Source organism: Rhinopithecus bieti, unplaced genomic scaffold, assembly GCF_001698545.2.
Source record: "Rhinopithecus bieti isolate Rb0 unplaced genomic scaffold, ASM169854v2 scaffold_15850, whole genome shotgun sequence".
NCBI lineage: Eukaryota > Metazoa > Chordata > Mammalia > Primates > Cercopithecidae > Rhinopithecus > Rhinopithecus bieti.
Window position 1 is genome coordinate 4,601,335 of NW_016809273.1, and position 17,641 is coordinate 4,618,975.

General features: G+C 38.0%; 1 protein-coding gene across 3 annotated transcripts in view; it reads left to right on the forward strand.

The window, feature by feature from the left end:
* GABRB2 (gamma-aminobutyric acid type A receptor subunit beta2) overlaps positions 1-17,641 on the forward strand; it is a 270,353-nt gene that overhangs the window by 1,127 nt on the left and 251,585 nt on the right. For all 3 annotated transcript variants that reach the window (XM_017889046.1, XM_017889044.1, XM_017889045.1), the window contains exons 2-4: positions 559-787; positions 939-1,030; positions 2,050-2,117. In XM_017889046.1, coding sequence (XP_017744535.1) covers positions 711-787; positions 939-1,030; positions 2,050-2,117 — 237 coding nt within the window. In that variant the 5' untranslated portion in view covers positions 559-710. The remainder of the gene's footprint in view (positions 1-558; positions 788-938; positions 1,031-2,049; positions 2,118-17,641) is intronic.

Consider the following 17,641-nt stretch of genomic DNA (forward strand, 5'->3'; position numbering starts at 1 on the left):
CCCGCCTCCCCAACCCCCCGCCCCAAATCCAACGGGTTGCACAGCATTCCTCCCATTGGTTTTTTCCCTCCCTCCCTCTTCAACTCCCAACGCCCCCTCCCCCCTCCTCCCACCCGCCGCACATCCCCCGCCCCGCCACCATCCCTGTCTGGCCCCAGGCGGGGCATGCTGTTTGCCAAGGAAATAAAGTTCAAACTCCTTTGCCCCTGTGTCCGGCTGAGACCAGAAATGGGCTTACCGGCACCCATCTTCCGCTGGCACCCCACACCTGCTCTCCTCTAATTTTCTAATCTGGTTTTGCATATTTAAAAGAACACACACACACACACACACACACACCCCAAAAACCCACAACCCGCTAGGTGCAAAACTGCCTCCTGCAACTACCGAAACTTACCAGACGCTGTAGTTATTTTGTCTTAACGAAAGGATAACAACAAAAATTTTATTCTGGATGCTGCTGTGGGGTGACTTTTCTGTATTATTCAAATATGTATGTATTATACATATATGAGCTTTTCCTTTTTTCCTTTTAATTTTTTTTTTTTTTTAAACAAGGAAATCTGCTCGATCCCCGGCAGCCGCCGCTTCCCCTTTGATGTTTTGGTACGCCGTGCGCATGCGCCTGACATTAGAATTACTGCACTGGGCAGACTAAGTTGGATCTCCTCTCTTCAGTGAAACCCTCAATTCCATCAAAAACTAAAGGGATGTGGAGAGTCCGGAAAAGGGGCTACTTTGGGATTTGGTCCTTCCCTTTAATAATCGCCGCTGTCTGTGCGCAGAGGTAAGTGTGCCCAGCGTTTCTTTTCTCCGTTCTCACTTTGAAGCGTTCTGTCTGCATACCTCTGAGCAGGAAAATGTAGTAGAGATCTGATGCTGAAAACGCTGTGCCTGCTTCCTTATTGATGCCTGCTTATTGTCATTTCTTTCTTTAGTGTCAATGACCCTAGTAATATGTCGCTGGTTAAAGAGACGGTGGATAGACTCCTGAAAGGCTATGACATTCGTCTGAGACCAGATTTTGGAGGTAATGGGGTTGCCTTGCAAATAAGAAAGAGTCCAGCCACAGCCGAAGCTGTCTTTTGAGCTTTGTGCGCGCTCTCTTCCCTCTCCCTAGTTGTGGGTGCATGTGCTGTACTGAATGTGTCTCTATTTTACCATATTGAGAAACTGATCAAAACTTAAGCTGGATTGTTACTACCCAGCACTAGCGTGGTCTTTCAGTGAGACCTAGTGTGTACTCAAATTTGGTGACTGCTATCTTTCAGCTTCACTGTTATGAATCCTTTGCTTCCCTGTCTTTGCTTTGTTGAGATACCAACCTCTTAAGTTTAGTAAATGATGTGCCGAGAGAACCAGGCTTACAGAAGGCCACCGTGAACATTTTTTAGGACAATATGTGCAGGCAGTTGGTTGAGACGTGGCATTAACCCCCTGTGCCTGCCTACTTTGGAAGAGTTCTTCTGGCCATGGTTACCGTGGCTCATGTCTGGATATAATCCACTCCTCCCAGCCTCACAGAAGTGGGGAGGACTGGGGGATGGGAGGGTAGGGAGAAAATGGGAGGGTTAGAGAGGGTAGGGGAAAGAAGAACCTCTCTCTGCTTGCAGCCCTAGGTATGCTGATAGACTTATTTAATATTGCTTCAGACTCTTATGAAGCTCAAAGAGTTAAAACCTGTGCACAGAAGGGGTGGGAAAGACTGAGGAGGAGGGGTTTCGCGCAAAATATAAAATCCCTTAGGCTAGAAGGATTCTTGTGCTTCTGTGAGTTGTGTGCATTCACTTGCTGAGACATATGCATATGTAGACAGAGCTGGAATCCCTTGTTCACAACATACATGCGTGCATATTCAATACAGCATTTCTTAGACGAGTGTGTGCCTGCTACTTTTTTTTTTTTTTAACAAAAAAGCACAGAATTGAAAAATTTGAGAGTGAGTAGTGCAGAGGGGTTTGTGGTAGAGTGTCTTATGCCCAGGGATAACTCTTGCTGAGAATGAATGAAGTTCAAAGAAATCACGTGGCTGGCCATCTTGCTTTGCAGGTCCCCCCGTGGCTGTGGGAATGAACATTGACATTGCCAGCATCGATATGGTTTCTGAAGTCAATATGGTGAGTATTGATGTTTATGACTACTTCTTTGCAGACTTTCGTTTGGGGACAGGAAGGAGAAATGAGCCAGCTATTGGGGGTGGGGGTGTGCCTGGGTATGTGTATGAGATGGGGGTGAGGGCATGGAATTTCACCCTAGAATCCCCTGTGTTGAGGTTAGAGAGTTGGCTCTTTCTGGTCCCTAACGATTTTTTCAACCTGGTTCAGATACTTGGAGTAAAATGCATCACACATTCATGTGTAAAACACAGTCACATGCCGGAGACCCCCTACAGAAGCCTCATCTCCGAAGGCTCAGAAATAAACACAGTTCGTCAAGTGATTTTCTGGATTTGATGTGGGCTCATGGGGAGAGGGGAGAGTTTTGATTTGACATTTAATGGAGAATATAGCTTACAAACAAAACTGTAATAAAGGCCCTGGAATACTGACGCCCACTTGTTGCTTTCAAAGATCACTGTTTACAGTTAGTGGCAAGCCCCCATCCCCCATTCCTGCCCCAGCTCCTTTGCTTGCTGCTTCCTTTAACCCCTCCTGTCCACCAAAATAAAGATTGGCCACCCTGTTTCTACAAGGTAGGCTCAGACCCATGTGTCATCCCTGTTCACTTCAGCAATTCATTCACCACATGTCTTAAGCTTGTACAGTTAATTGACAGCAGTACTCCTCAGTGGCTGCCTCCTTGGACTTGGGGCAAGTGCTAAGAGGAAAAAGCCTGTGTTCCCAACTAGGAAACACGTGTTGGGGGGTTTGCTTCAATCAGGAGCTCCCCCTGCTGCCCATATTAGAACACTGCAGACGTGCAATAAAATGACAAGTGTCCCAGACGCCCCACATACTTGGGGCATTCCTCCAGTGACTTTTCTACTCTGTGTTTTTAAAATCCCATGCTTTGGAAAAGTCCCTCTAAATAGGCCACATTTTAATGTAAAATTCCAGTGTTACTTTCAGTCCTGATAGCACCCAGCACATTTCAGAAGGTTGAGTTTTGACATAGTTCTGTCTAGAAATTGGACGCATTATTAAAGAAGGGGGTATAGTATATAAGCTTTTATGCAAAATATTTCTAAGCCACCCCTCAGGAGTTGGAAATTAGTTCTTAACATAATACAAATTTCCGTATTCCCAGAATTCAAACAAGAAGAAGCTCAGTAACCAGCATAGTCCTTACACACTGTCCAAAGATAAGAGATAAACCCGAGATTTCACAAGATTCTGAAGCAAATGAATACTATGCTTATACCTTATGAGTACGCAAGGGAATTCAGCTATTTCTGAAGTGTTTTAATAACATGAATCTTCTCATGTTCTAATTTGGGGAAGTTTTTATCACATGCAATATAAACGCAGACTAAAGACAATATTGGATGTTTCAGAATCATAGATTTCCCTCACATTATGAAAATCTGTGTGGTTACAGAATGTTTCTTGGGATAGTATTTAATTTCTCAGATATATGAATATTCACTTTTGGTGAATTTGAAAGTTCTTTCATCAGTTTACGTTTTGAGCTTCAGCATAAAAATAAAAGATGTCCTAATGTGGGTACCTTCCTATGTCTCAGGAACTTGAATCTAAATTATGCTGTTTAAAACAAAGTAATATAGAAATCAGGTGTGATTCTGTGCATCCTACACGTGATTGATTCAGACTCCTCTCTTTTGCATTTTGCTTTTTTTATGCTCTTCTGTCAGTCCCAAGTCTTATTTTACCACCACCTCCTTCTTTAGAGAATCACTAAATGAGATTTTGTGAAATGTATCAAGAAAAATTTAGAACTGAAAGAGATAATCATGAGAGGACTAGAGGTTGCTGCAATAGGTTAGCTAATAACTTAGAGGTATTATATCCTAACACTGTTTAGAGTGATAGAATTTTTATTTTTCTTTCCTTTAAGTTCTATTCATTTTTTTGTCTACATGCAACATTTTGGAGAGATATCTGAGGTGGAAACAATGCCAAGACCTGCTAGTCAAAATATAGATCCAGCTAAGGCAAGATGTCATCACTTAAAGCTATTTACTGTTGCTGAAAAATCATGAGATGTTGAAAGTGCAAAAACGAATGTCAGGTTGTAAATGGGACAACATTGCAACATTAATGATTAGAACCAAGTGTTGAAAATTCCAAGCCAGATTCCTTACTTAGCCTTATGCTACACCCATGGATTTGTCCAGCTAGATTGTGACTTGTTGAAAAATTAACATTTATTTCAGCTGGCAATCTTAATAACCTAAAATTATCTTCAAAGAAAAATTTGTTGTGATGTTTGTTGTTATTTTTTAAAGATGATTATTTGTTTTGAAGCAACAGATGGGAAATTCCATCACTGGTATCTAAATAAGAGATGTTTATGGTGTGTTGTCCCCTGTATGTAGGTCTGAGTGTTAGTGCCTTTTGATTAGCTTCAGGTCTGAAAGGATGGTTGATTCGTTCCTTAAATGAAACTTCAAAATTGATTTAACAGACACATTTTTTCCTCATTATCCTTTGTGGACTGCAATCTCTGATAATTGTAACTTTCTCTTTTTATAGCATGTCTTCGTTTGAAGAATGGTAGGGAACCAGACCATTTAAATTGTCATTGACTCATTTGTACTGTACAAATAAATGTCCATGTCGGTGTGATGCTCCTTGTAAATCACAATGATAGACAGACCCGAAAGTGAATCAGGAGTCTCAGATGTGAGTTCCACTTCTGATGCTTAGTCATCCTGAGGATATTCACAGATAGACTGGGCTCACTTTACTCATTCATTAAAGGAGAGTAATAGTCTCATTTTACCTATCTTGGGTGAATACCAGAGTATAGGTATACCTTGTTTTATTCTACTTTGCTTTATTGTGCCTTGCAAACATTGCATTTTTGTAAATTGAAGGTTTGTGGCAACCTTGAAATGAGCAAGTCTATAAGGAGCCTGTTTCTCTAGTAGCATGTGTTTACTTTGTGTCTCTGTGTCACATTTTGGTAATTCTCACAATATTTCAATTTGTTTCATTATTATTATATCTGTTGTGGTGATCAGTGATCTCTGATGTTACTATTGCAGTTGTTTGGGGGCACCATGAACTGCACTGATGTAAGGCAGCAAATTTAATGGATAAATGTTGTATGTGTTCTGACAGTTCCACCAATGGGCCATTCCCCTGTCTGTCTCCCTCTCTGTGAGCCTCCCTATTCCCTGAGACACATCCATATGGAAATTGGGCCAATTAACCGCAGTACAATGAGAGTTGCACATCTCTCACTTTAAATCAAAAGCTAGAAATGATTAAGATCAGTGAGGAAAGTGTGTCAAAAGCTGGGACAGACAGATAGCTAGGTCTCTTGCTCCAAACAGCCAAGTTTTGAATGCAAAGGAGGAGTCTATGAAGGAAATCAAAAGTGGTAGTCCAGTGAACACATGAAAAATAAGAAAATAGAACAGGCTTATTGATGATATGGAGAAAGTTTTAGTGCTCTTGATAGAAGATCAAATTAGTTACAACATTCCCTTAGAGACAAAGCCAGGTTACCAGAACAAGGCCCTAACTGTATTTGATTCTATGAAGGCTTAGGAGATGCAGAAGAAAAGTTGGAAGCTAGCAGAGGCTGCTTTAGGATGTTTATGGAAACAAGCTGTCTTCATAACATAAAAGTGCAAGGTGTATCAGCAAATGCTGATGGAGAAGGTACAACAATTTATGCAGACGATCTAAGATAATCGATGAAGATGGCTGGCTATTCTGCACAACAGACTTTATTAGATAAGAGAGTCTTCTATCAGAGGAAGATGACTTCTAAGACTGTCATAGCTAAAGAGGAGAGGTCAGTGCCTGGCTTCAAAGCTTCAAGGCACAGGTCGACTTCTGTTAGGTGTTAATGCAGCTGGTTGCCTTAAGTTAAAGCCACTGTTCATTGACCATTTCCCACATCCTTGGTCCGTTAAGAATGATGCTAAATCTACTCGGCCTGTGCTCTAGAAATGGAAAAACACAGCCCAGATGACAGCATATCTGTTTGCAGCGTGATTTATTGAACATTTTAAGACCACTGTTGAGACTTACTGCTCAGAAAAAAAAAAAAAAAAAAAAAGATGCTTACTGACTTACTGCTCAATCAGGTGCAATGGCTGATGCCTGTAATTCCAACACTTGAGGAGGCTGAGGCTGGCAAATACCTGGGCCCAGATATTCAAGACCAGCCTGGGCAACATGGCGAAACCCTGTTTCTACAAAAAATACAAAAATTAGCTAGTCATGTTGGCATGTGCCTGTAGTCCCAGCTACTCAGGAGACTAAGGTGGAGGATCACTTGAGCCTGGGTGGCAAAGGTTGCAATGAACTGAGATCACACCACTGCACTGCAACCTGGATGACAGAGTAACTTGTCTCAAAATAATAATAATAATAATAAGATTAAAATTAGAAAACAAACCAACAACAAAATTAATGGCTGCTCATTGACAATGCACCTATTCATACATGATCTCTGATGGAGATGTACAAAGAGATTAATGTTGTTTTCATGCTTGCTAACACAATGTCCATTCTGTAGCCCGTAAATCAAGGAGCAATTTTAACTTTCAAGTCTTATTTAAGAAGTACAATTTGTAAGGCTATACCTGCCATAGACAGTGATTCCTCTGATGAATCTGGGCAAAGTATTGAAAACCTTCTGGAAAGGATTCACCATTCTAGATACCATTAAGAACATTCATGGTTCATGAGAGGAAGTTCAAACAGCAACATTAACAGGAGTTTGGAAGAAATTGATTCCAACTGTCATGAATGACTTTGAGGTGTTCAAGACTTGAGTGGAGGAAGTCACTGCAGATGTAGTGGAAATAGCAAGAGAACTAGAATTAGAAGTGGAGCCTGAAGATGTGATTGAATTGCTGCAATCTCATGATCAAACTTCAATGCACAAGTTGCTTCTTATGGATGAGCAAAGACTGTGGTTTCTTGAGATGGAATCTACTTTTGGTGAAGACACTGTGAACATTGTTGAAGCAACAAAGGACTTAGGATATTACATAAACTCATTTGATAAAGTGGCAGCCAGGTTTGAGAGGTTTGACTTCAATTTTGAAAGAATTTCTGCTGTGGATAAAATACTCTCACACAGGATAACATGCCACAGAGAAATCTTTTGTGAAAGGAAGAGTCCATTGATATAGCAAACTTCATTGTTGTCTCATTTTAAGAAATTGTCTCAGCCACCCCAGCATTTAGCAACCACAACCCTGCTCAATCAGCAGCCATCAACATGGAGCCAAGATGTTCTATCAGCAGTAAGATTACTATGCCGTGAAGGCTCAGATGATTGTTAGTATTTTCCAGCAATAAAGTATTTTAAACTTAAGGTATGTACATTTTTAACGTGATGCTATTTCACACTTATTAGATACAGCATAGTGTAAACATAACTTTTGTATGCACTAAGAAACCAAAAAAATTGTGGGACTCACTTTACTGGGGTGTTCACTTTATTGTGGTGGTCTGGAACTGAGCCAGCAATATCTTTCTGAGATATGACTTCATGTAAATTTATTGGTAGTCTATGAACATACTTAATGAAGACAACTCAAGAAACCAAATGTCCACTCCAGCTACTGTCTTAAGTGTGCTTGAGTTGACAATATAATTTACTAAGTCTCAGTTTTTCTATGTTTTAATTGAGAAGGGACATATTAACTTGGCTTCCAGCTCAAAGTTCCATGTTTCTCTATTGGATATAAAGAAGTTCCAGGAAAGCTTGAAAATCTAGAAAATCATGATGAAAATGCAGAACTCCTAAATGGCATGCAGTTGGGAGTTCTTACTGGAAAGCTAGTGGTGGTGTCACAACCATGTGACTTAGGTGACTGTCAGCTCAATAGATCTTTGGAAGAATGTGGTCTCAATTAGAATGCTCCTGAGCAGAAAGCTTGGCCTTGGAATGAAATATTTTTAGATGTCATGTTAAATTGGCAGGAATCTTTTTGTTAAGATTCTTTGATGAAAAGTGCATTTTAAGATTCAAATTTGGCTCTGAGGATTATGGACTGAAATAGCTTCCTCTTCATTTAAAGCAGATTCTTCTCCATCTTAAAACAACACATTTGCCAACCAAAGAGTGAAGCAATATTTCACTTTTGAGGAAAGAGTTCTAGTAAACACATACACAAATTACCTTTTTATGGAATGGCAAATGGAGAAAAGTGCTGCTGTTTTTTAAACAGATGTTTTCTTGCATCACCAGCTGCACAGTTGAAAATTTCATTCAACAAACTTATTTAGCAGCTACTATGATCCAGGCATGTGTTAGGCCTTATGGACAGAGTAGTGAACAAGATCAATCCATCCCTTGACCTCATGAAATATATAATCTAGGTGTTTACTTTTTTTTTTTTTTTTTTTTTTTTTTTGAGACAGTTGTCTTGCTTTGTTGCCCAGGTAGTGCAGTGGTGCAATCTTGGCTCACTGCAATCTTCACCTCTTGGGCTCAAACAATCCTCTCAGCTCAGTCTCCTGAGCAGCTGGGACTACAGGCATGTGCCACCATGCCCAGCTGATTTTTGTAGTTTTAGTAGAGATGGGGTTTCACCATGTTGCTCAGGCTGGTTTCAAACTCCTGAGCTCAAGCGATCTCCCCACCCTCAGCTTCCCAGAGTGCTGGGATTACAGGCATGAGTCACTCTGCCCAGGTAGGTGTTTACTATTCTTATAGTTGCATCAGATTCTTGCTGTATTTATGCCTAGCTTACATCTTTCCTTTTCTGTAAGACTTTTTCTTAGCAGCCAAGTAAGTGCCTCATGGTCTTTGTCTCCTATAAGTTCCTTCGTCACTTGTTGATTTTATCATTTTTCTGGGTATTTGGTATTTCAAATGGTTTATATTTTGCATATTTATTCTGTCTTCCTCCATCATGTTTATAAATTACATCATGACAAGGTTTTGGTGTCTCTCCCTGTGTGGTTTTGTTTTATATACAAATTGTTGTTCGGATATTTGACCCCTGGTGAATGCCACAAGTATTGAGTGAAAAATTCACTTTTATAGTAGTAATTTATTATTATTTGCTACATGCTATACTATTTTTGTGGGGAAATAGAGCATAGAATCGTAGCCCACAAAGTCAGATATTCACCATTTGGGACAAGTGTAGAAAGAATCACAATGTGGGGTCGTGAGTGCTTTGAAAGAGGAAATACACAGGCCATAGTGGGAATTTACTAATGTATTACATGGAAATGAGTCAGGTGAAGAAGGGGGTTAGAAGTATGTGAATAGATGTTCTGAGCAGAAAGAATAACATAGAGAAGGGTGTGACACAGGATAAATAAATGGTATTAGGGATTTGGAAGTCATTTTAAAAGCTGGAGTGGGAGTGAGGAAAGGATAGAGTTGGGGTTGAAGCCATAGGTGGGGATCAAATGATGAAGACCATTTTTGTGTCTTGCTCAATAATTGAATATTTGTCCAAAGGCTGTAGGGGCCCATGAAATGATGTCAGTAGAATTGCATGAACAGATTCAAACCTATGGAAGATGATTCTGAAGTGTAGAGGTGGATTGAAGTGGAGCAAAACTTAAGGTTGGAAGATGAGTTGAAAACCTACTGCAAAATTTCAGGAAGATTTGATGAAGTAAGACAGGAATGCAGAAAAAAAAAGATATAAAATTATTGTGTTTATAAGATGAAAGTGACAGGACTTGGTGAATCCCATGTTTCTGACAGTATCCTTTACTGATGTAGGGATGACAAGAAGGGCAGTGGGGATCAGGGGGATGAGGCCCGTGGGCAGATAGTGAGTTCACTTTCAGAAAAGTTGATTTTTTTTTCTATACACATAGAATCTCCAAATGGATACAACCAGAAGGTGACTGGAAAATATAGGTGTATAGATCAGGAAGCAGTCATCTAGAGAGACAAACTGAGCATTGTCAGCATATAAGTAGTGCTTCTAACGATGTGAATAGATAAAATTTAAATGGAAAAATGCAAAGACAGCTAAAAATAGAAATCTGGTGAGCCCTGTATTTTAGACAGTGGAAGACAGAAAAGGAACTCACAGAAGAGATAAATAAGTAGCAGTCAGAGAGTTAGTATGAGATACTCCAGATAATCATGTCTTAAAACCTGAGAGTTTGAAAAGCAAATAGTCAGCTGTGTCAGATGCCACAGTGATCAACTGAAATAAATTGTAAAAAATTTCTTCCAGATAGAGTAACAAGAGTGCACTGGTGAAATGTAGCAAGTGGAGTGTCGGTGATTGAAGACTACACTTTTGAGAAGTTTGGTTCTGAAGGGACATAGGGAGAGGGAATTGCTTTTAAAAAGTCATATATACCCGGGCACGGTGGCTCGCTCCTGTAATCCCAGCACTTTGGGAGGCTAAGGTGGGTGAATCACCTGAGGTCAGGAGTTCAAGACCAGCCTGGCCAACATTACAAAACCCCGTCTCTACTAAAAATACAAAAATTAGCTGGGCGTGGTGGTGCACGTCTGTAATCCCAGCTACTCAGGAGTCTGAGGCAGGGAGAAATGTTGAACCTGAGAGGCGGAGGTTGTAGTGAGCCAAGATCATGCCACTGCACTCCAGCCTGGGCAACAGAGTGAGAGTTATATATAGTTTGATGGGGAAACAATCTTCAGAAAGGAGTAGGTTGAAGATACAAAGTGGGTAGCAGGACTGGAAACTCAAGGCTTGCCTGAAGACTTATATATTCTCTGTGAACATACTAGACACTTTATATTGAAATTGACTGCTGTGAAAATAGGTAAGTTAGTTCATTCAGGAAGCATAGAGTAAAGTAGGTGTGAACCCTCCGTGACCACAGACAACCTTAATTCTAAACAAATTATGCCCACACAATTTTGGGCACAATTTTGGCAAGCTGTTGTTTTCTCCTTCCTCTTTTCCTCCTTCTGTTTCTCCTCTCACCCTCTCCTGAACTTTTGTACATTGCTCAACCTTCTCCACCTCATCATAACACAAATATAAGGAAATAATTATAGCTACCTGTCTTAGTCCATTTAGTGTTGCTACAACAGAATACCTGAGACTGTATAGTCAATAAAGAAAAGAAGTTTATTTGGTTCACCATTCCGGTGGCTGGAAATTTCAAGATTGGACATCTGCATCTGGTGAGGTTCTCATCAGGCTGCTTCAACTAAAGGCAGAAGCAGACAGGGAACCGGCTTCCAGGGAACTGGCTTCCTGTGCAGAGACCACCTGGCACAAGAGGAAGCCAGTAGGGGAAGGTACCAGGCTCTTTTTAATATTAGCTCTCAGTGGAACTAATAGAATGAGAACTTACTCCCCAGATAAGGCATGAACTACTCACGAGACCTCTGCCCCCATGACGCTAGCACCTCCCATCAGGCTCAAACTCCCAACAGAGCCACATTGGGGATCAAATTTCAACATGGGGTTTGGAGAGGACAAACATCCAAACTAGGGCACTACCTTGTATTGAGGTTTTAACTTGTGCAAGTATTGTGTTAATGCACATCAAGTTAACCAGTCCTCTTATAAAAACTGAGATAGCCACTGTTAGCCTATTTAAAAAGGGAAAACTGAGGCCCAGAGACGTTAAATGATTTGTTCAAGGTCACATAGCTAGCAAATGATTGCCTTCACATCTCTCAGTCTTAGCCATCTTGTTACACTGCATTTTAAAATGTAGCAAAGCCATATTTTTTGATCATTTGCATTCCATGAGGAGCTTGTTTCATTATAGTTGTTGTTTTTACTCTTATTTTTTGGAAATAGTTGGTGGACTAAATAAACTAATCCTTCCTCAGATATTACTGTTTCTGTTCTCTACTCCACCTTGAAAAAAACACTTAATTTAATTAAAATAATTTTTTTAAAGTAGGTACTTTGTTCACAGTGTGTTAAATGTAATACACAGTGCATTATATAATATTCACAGTGTGAATAATACAACTCTTCCCGATAAACTTATATTTTAAATTACATCTCTTGAGCACAATTTAAACCAAGCAATAAATGAAGGTTTATATAAAACATTGAGGAGGTGAAGATGTTGATTGTGTCATAATTTCTTTCATTGTGAATGGGTACCATTTGTTAACTTGTCTAATAATTTTCCTATTGCTTCAGCAAAATCTGTCAGGTAACCATTAATGTCAAAAATTTATGGTAAATATTTGTCAGGAAATGTTGCCTGGTATATGTTCAAGAACTGTAAGCTGTCTCAATAGTTTTAGGATATGTGTGAGCACTATATGAATATTCTACATCTTTTTCTTTTTTTCTTTTATTATCAAGACCTAACTTTCAGTTGAATTTTCAATAATGAGAATGAATTTTCGTGCTTACCAAGAAATTGCTCCTGCATATAATTCTCTTAAAGGTGGTTGAGTATTTTTCTTCGCTGGGTTTTTTTCTTCTTTTTTCCAGTCTTTCCTCCCTCTATCCCACATAAAACAAACGCAGTTCATCATAAAGTTTACGTCTCTAGAATACTGAATTCATCTATTTTTAGGCAGTACCCACTTGACAGTGCCAGTTTCTATTTCTTTTGGTTAATTCTTACAGCACATCCTTTACTGTTGCTTTTTTCCTTCAACAATCCTCTGACTTGACTCTAGTGTGAAGTAAGCATCTGACTGTGTGTTTACCCTGCAAGTGAAAGCAGGCAAGGGAAGTGCCTTGAATTTCATATTTCAGAAGCGCATCACGTGTGTTTTAGCTTTCTCTCTTCCCGAGAGGATTAAATATTCATGGAAATTCCTACAAGAATGTAAGTCAGGGAAAGTATTTTTCCTGGGAAGGAGGGCTTAGTTCTGGTCAGGGGGAAGGGCAATGACTTATTTTACAATCATTCTATATCAGGTTTTCTTCACCTTGGCTATACTGGAATTTGGAGCCAGATAACCCTGTCTTGTCGGGGCTATCTTGCGCATTGTAAGATGTTTAACTGAATCCCTTGTTTCTGCCTAATGGATGCCACTGGCATCCCTGAAATGGTGAAAACAAAATGTCTTCAAAATTATCAAATGCGCCCTGGGGGGGCAAAATTGTTTCAGGTTGAGAGCCATTATTGTAAAAAATTGTGCTGTGCTTTTGTCTCCAAGAAACCAGAGGAAAGGAGATTTTCTTTTGAGTGTGGTTTTGTGCCTAATTACCATTTTATTTGTGGTTAGTAGCACATTGTGGGAAAAACAATTTTAAAATACCAACAAACATCACAGGTAAATATTATCTATATCCCTATCACTTCATTAAAATTGTGTTTTCATTTGCCTATGTTACCTTCCAGTTTTAGTCTATTTTCCTATTCATATCTTACACATTGCATTCACTTATTTTATAGAGTATTATAGTCTACATTTGCAATTAACAGATCATAAATAGTTTTACAGTTTTGTTAAAAATATACATACCACTACTACCACTGATGTAAACTATTTTATGTTTTTCCATATTCTATGAGCTTACAACATATGCAAACATATGAGCACATTGATAATTACTTTTAATTTATTATCTTTTATTTTCAAAGAAAGGAGTCTTAGTAATATACTTTATAGATTACTGGCCAATATTTTTGCTATAGATTATTTGAAAATAAAGGAACCCATTTTCTACTTAGGCAACAATAACAGTAACATGCAAATTATGTGCAACATAAATAACTGAATTTAAATAGCATCTAAATGTAAATCTATTTTTTAAGTTTTATATGACTCTAACTCATATTTATACAGCTATATTTTACTCTGTTTTCATCTTAATATTACTTAGTTTTCCAAAATCAATTACATTTTGGATGGCATAAAGATACTTTGAAACAGACTGTTAAAAGAGAACGAAGTAATTAGATGTCTGTGAGTTTTAAAAGATACAAATGAAGGATTTATGTTGCTTCCATTTATGCATTTTTTTGAAAAATATATATTTTACTATGCAAGGAGAGAAATCGGCTTATAATATCTTGTCATGATTTATGTAGAAAAATATAGGGGGTACATTTAGCCCATTGGCTCTTGCTGGTGTTCTCTTTGTTCACATTCTATCGGCATTCCTATTGCCAAGTTTCATTTTCTTGCTATACAATTTGGCATCTACTACCTACTTACCTGCCAAGAGGTCTTAACCTAGAAGTAATTGTCTGGGCAATTGAAGATGAAATGACTTCCCTCCTAACACAAAGGCAACCATTAAATTAATGAAGTTTTTAAGATGAATCTGCACGTGTCTTAGAAAAGCAATACATGAGTAAGCCACAGAGAAAGACAGATGTCCACGTGCACAAATATATGGACAGTGTTTGCATGCATCCCCAGTACTTCTCACATGCCTATCAATTTAGAAGCTCAAGAAATATGGAATGAATTTGTTGGAGGAGTAGTTGAAGGACTGTCATATCAGGCAACCAGGAAATATTTATCGACTGCTAACTTAATTGGCTCTGCACCAATTAAGCTGTGTAGAAGAAAGATATGAGATAGTTCTTACACACAGGTATGGCTGTCTCTGGAATCTAGAAGGAATCATCTTAACTGCCCTATGAGGGAAGTGAAGAGTTGAGGGAGAGAAGAGTGTCTCAGACAGTGGGACAGGAAAGGGGTGTAACCCACAGGTAGAAGACTCAAAATAAAATGTTGAGAATACATTTTTACAGTGATTCTCAAACTTTTCTTTGTAGTAATCATCTGAGTCTAGTGTGAAATTCATATTTTCTGGGCCTGCACCAGAATCTGAGTCAGTAGGTCTGAGATGGCGTTCAGGTACTCTCTGGGAGAATCACTGTTTTAGGAGTACTAGTTTTATAGTGAAATTGGAAGCTAACATTATCATGTATAAAGTAATTGGACAGCGACTAACCAGTCTCTAGTTGTAATATGGGCTTTTGTGACAATAATTGAAGTGGACTGAGTGGGTAATACAGACACACACCTACATGTACACACAGATATGCTACACGTATACATAGATATACACATATATACATACATATGAATGCTTATTTACCTAAGGTGTGTTACGTACAAGTTTGTGATAATTGAAACAAAAGTGTGAAAAATAATTCAAACTTTTGACCACCCAAACATTCGTCCCTGTATGTGTCTCTAGTAACAGCTCATGACTGTTGAGCTTTTACCATGTGCTAAGTATCCTGCGTGAAGATGTATTTTAAATTTTAGGTAACTTAAACCTCACATCAACTTCATAACTTAAGGACTATTACTGTGCTGATTTTAAAGATGAGCAAACTACAGTTTGAGTAGTGAGCTTGTCCAAGGTCACATACTGGTAAGCAGCATTGTTGAGAATGGAGCCTCAATAAATAAATATTTATTTATTTATGTATTAATATGCAAAGTATGTTATCAAACATATCCAAAATAGAAATTTAAAGAGGATCTGATAATTTTATAAGCAAGCTATAATATTTTCATTTCATATTTACCCTGACACCAGTTTCGAGTTTTTTTTTTTTTAATTTCTCATGTAAATAAGAATATAGTGATTAATACTGGAAGATTACGTTTGGTTTTGTTCTGCATATTAGTCTGCTACTGGGATATACTGGATCATAGGTATGTAGTATGGATCATTCAAAAGTGGTTACTGTTTTCTATGAATATAGTCACATTTATTCCTACCTTGCAACATCTAGAGTCTAAATCTCTTTAGAGTCTAAAGCATTAACATAGAAAAAATAATGTTTTGGAGAGTGTGCTTTCCATCCCTCTCAAGAGGGAGTGTTTGTTTTGAAATCAGTATTGAATTTTCTTGTTTCTTTGAACTACAAGTTAACTGAATTGACAAAGGGCTAAATAATTGAACAGCTGGCTTTTAAGCAAGCATATAAAGAGAATCTTTAAAAAATTGTCAGGTTTTGTGAGGGTATAGAATTTTCGTCAACTGTAGCTTTTTTTTGGAAATACTTTTAACATTAATCCTGAATGAAATGATTTGTGAATTATTTTAAAAAATGCCATAAATTAAGAAGCAGAGATGTTAAAATAGTTTTAAATATGAGTGAGCAGGTACCAGTTACTAGGTTGTAAAATCTTATCACCATTTCTGTGTGCCTTTCATTGTTGAAGCCACCATACTCCAAAAAATAAAATTTAGATACTTTTGTTTATTATTTTCCTTGACATACAGACAAAGAAACTTCAGAACTTATTCTGTAATTCATATTTCTATTTCTTTTGCCAAATGAATATTTGAGTTAATAGACTGAAGATCTCTTGAAGTGTTCTTTGATCAGTTGGGTGCATCATTCCTCTTTCAAGCACCGTTAAGCCAGTGCACTTTTGACATGGATAGGACTGTTCTGGGAGGCTGTGCATATTTGCGTCTGGTGTATGCCTTGAGAGAATGCGCACAAGTGTTTACTTGAATCCTATTAGTATGCGTATGTAGCAAACCATTCTTTTTTAAACAGAGTTCACTGAAAAATGGCACCTTTGTTATTTTAAAAGTCATAATATTTTAAGTCCTTGCCATGTTTTCAGAAGAAAGAGCTGTAGAATTATAGACCACAAGAAAGAAAAAGCAAATAATTTCTTTACATTTCCTTCAGATTTGGGGGATGCTTTATCTTAGACTGCAATTTTGAGACAAATTTCTCTTCTATAAGAAATTGGAAGAGATATATTTTCCAATTGCTTTGTAACACTACAGAGTAAGATTTCCTGGCAAATATATCCCTCTGGTTATTTAGAAAGATCAACTATTGTTTTAATATCATAATTATACATTTCCTAAGAGACCATAAACCTCTTCCTGTCTATTTAATGGGCCGGCTTGAAAACCATGTTTTAAAATGGCTTTATCTTGTTATTTTACCACCAGCTCTGATCATTATCACCAAGTAGTCCAGTTAGATAGCAATTTATTGTTTAGTGGGACATTTTTAAGTAGGCTGCTTTAGTCAAATATAGCTTTAGGAAAATGTCATAAATATGCCCAGATGTTAAAATTCCCAGATTTGGACAAAATACCTCTTGACTGTTCACATTATCATTTGAAAAATAGCCACAATGCTGGAGCTCTGGGTTCCCTGTTTTGTTGTTGTTTTAGTGCATAGTGTACTCGAGGTGAGACTAAAACCCAATTCAATCAAATGCTACCTATGTTGTTGAACTTTAAAGAGATACAGAGACAGAGGGATCCAGAGAGGGAGATGGAGAGAGGAAAAGACATATGTGGTTACTATCCTTGAGGAATGTGTATTCAATATTTGAGAAATAGCAGAAGGCCTATTTTACATTGTAGCTGTGTGTGTGTGAGTTTTCTTTTCTTTTTTTTTTTTTTTGATATAAAAGAGTATTAGAAGTATGTAGTAAAGACTTACCAAGTAAGAATGTGTTTATAATCAGGAATTGTTGTTTTGGATTTAAATAATATGGAATAAAAATATCAAAATACATGTAAATTCTCTCTGTTCTTTTAACCATTTAATAGTTTACAAACCAAAATTTTAATTTAGAGGGGTCAATTAAAAATGAGATTTGAAAAAATTGCATTAGAATTTTGACATACAATTGGGATATAGTTGATTATAAACAC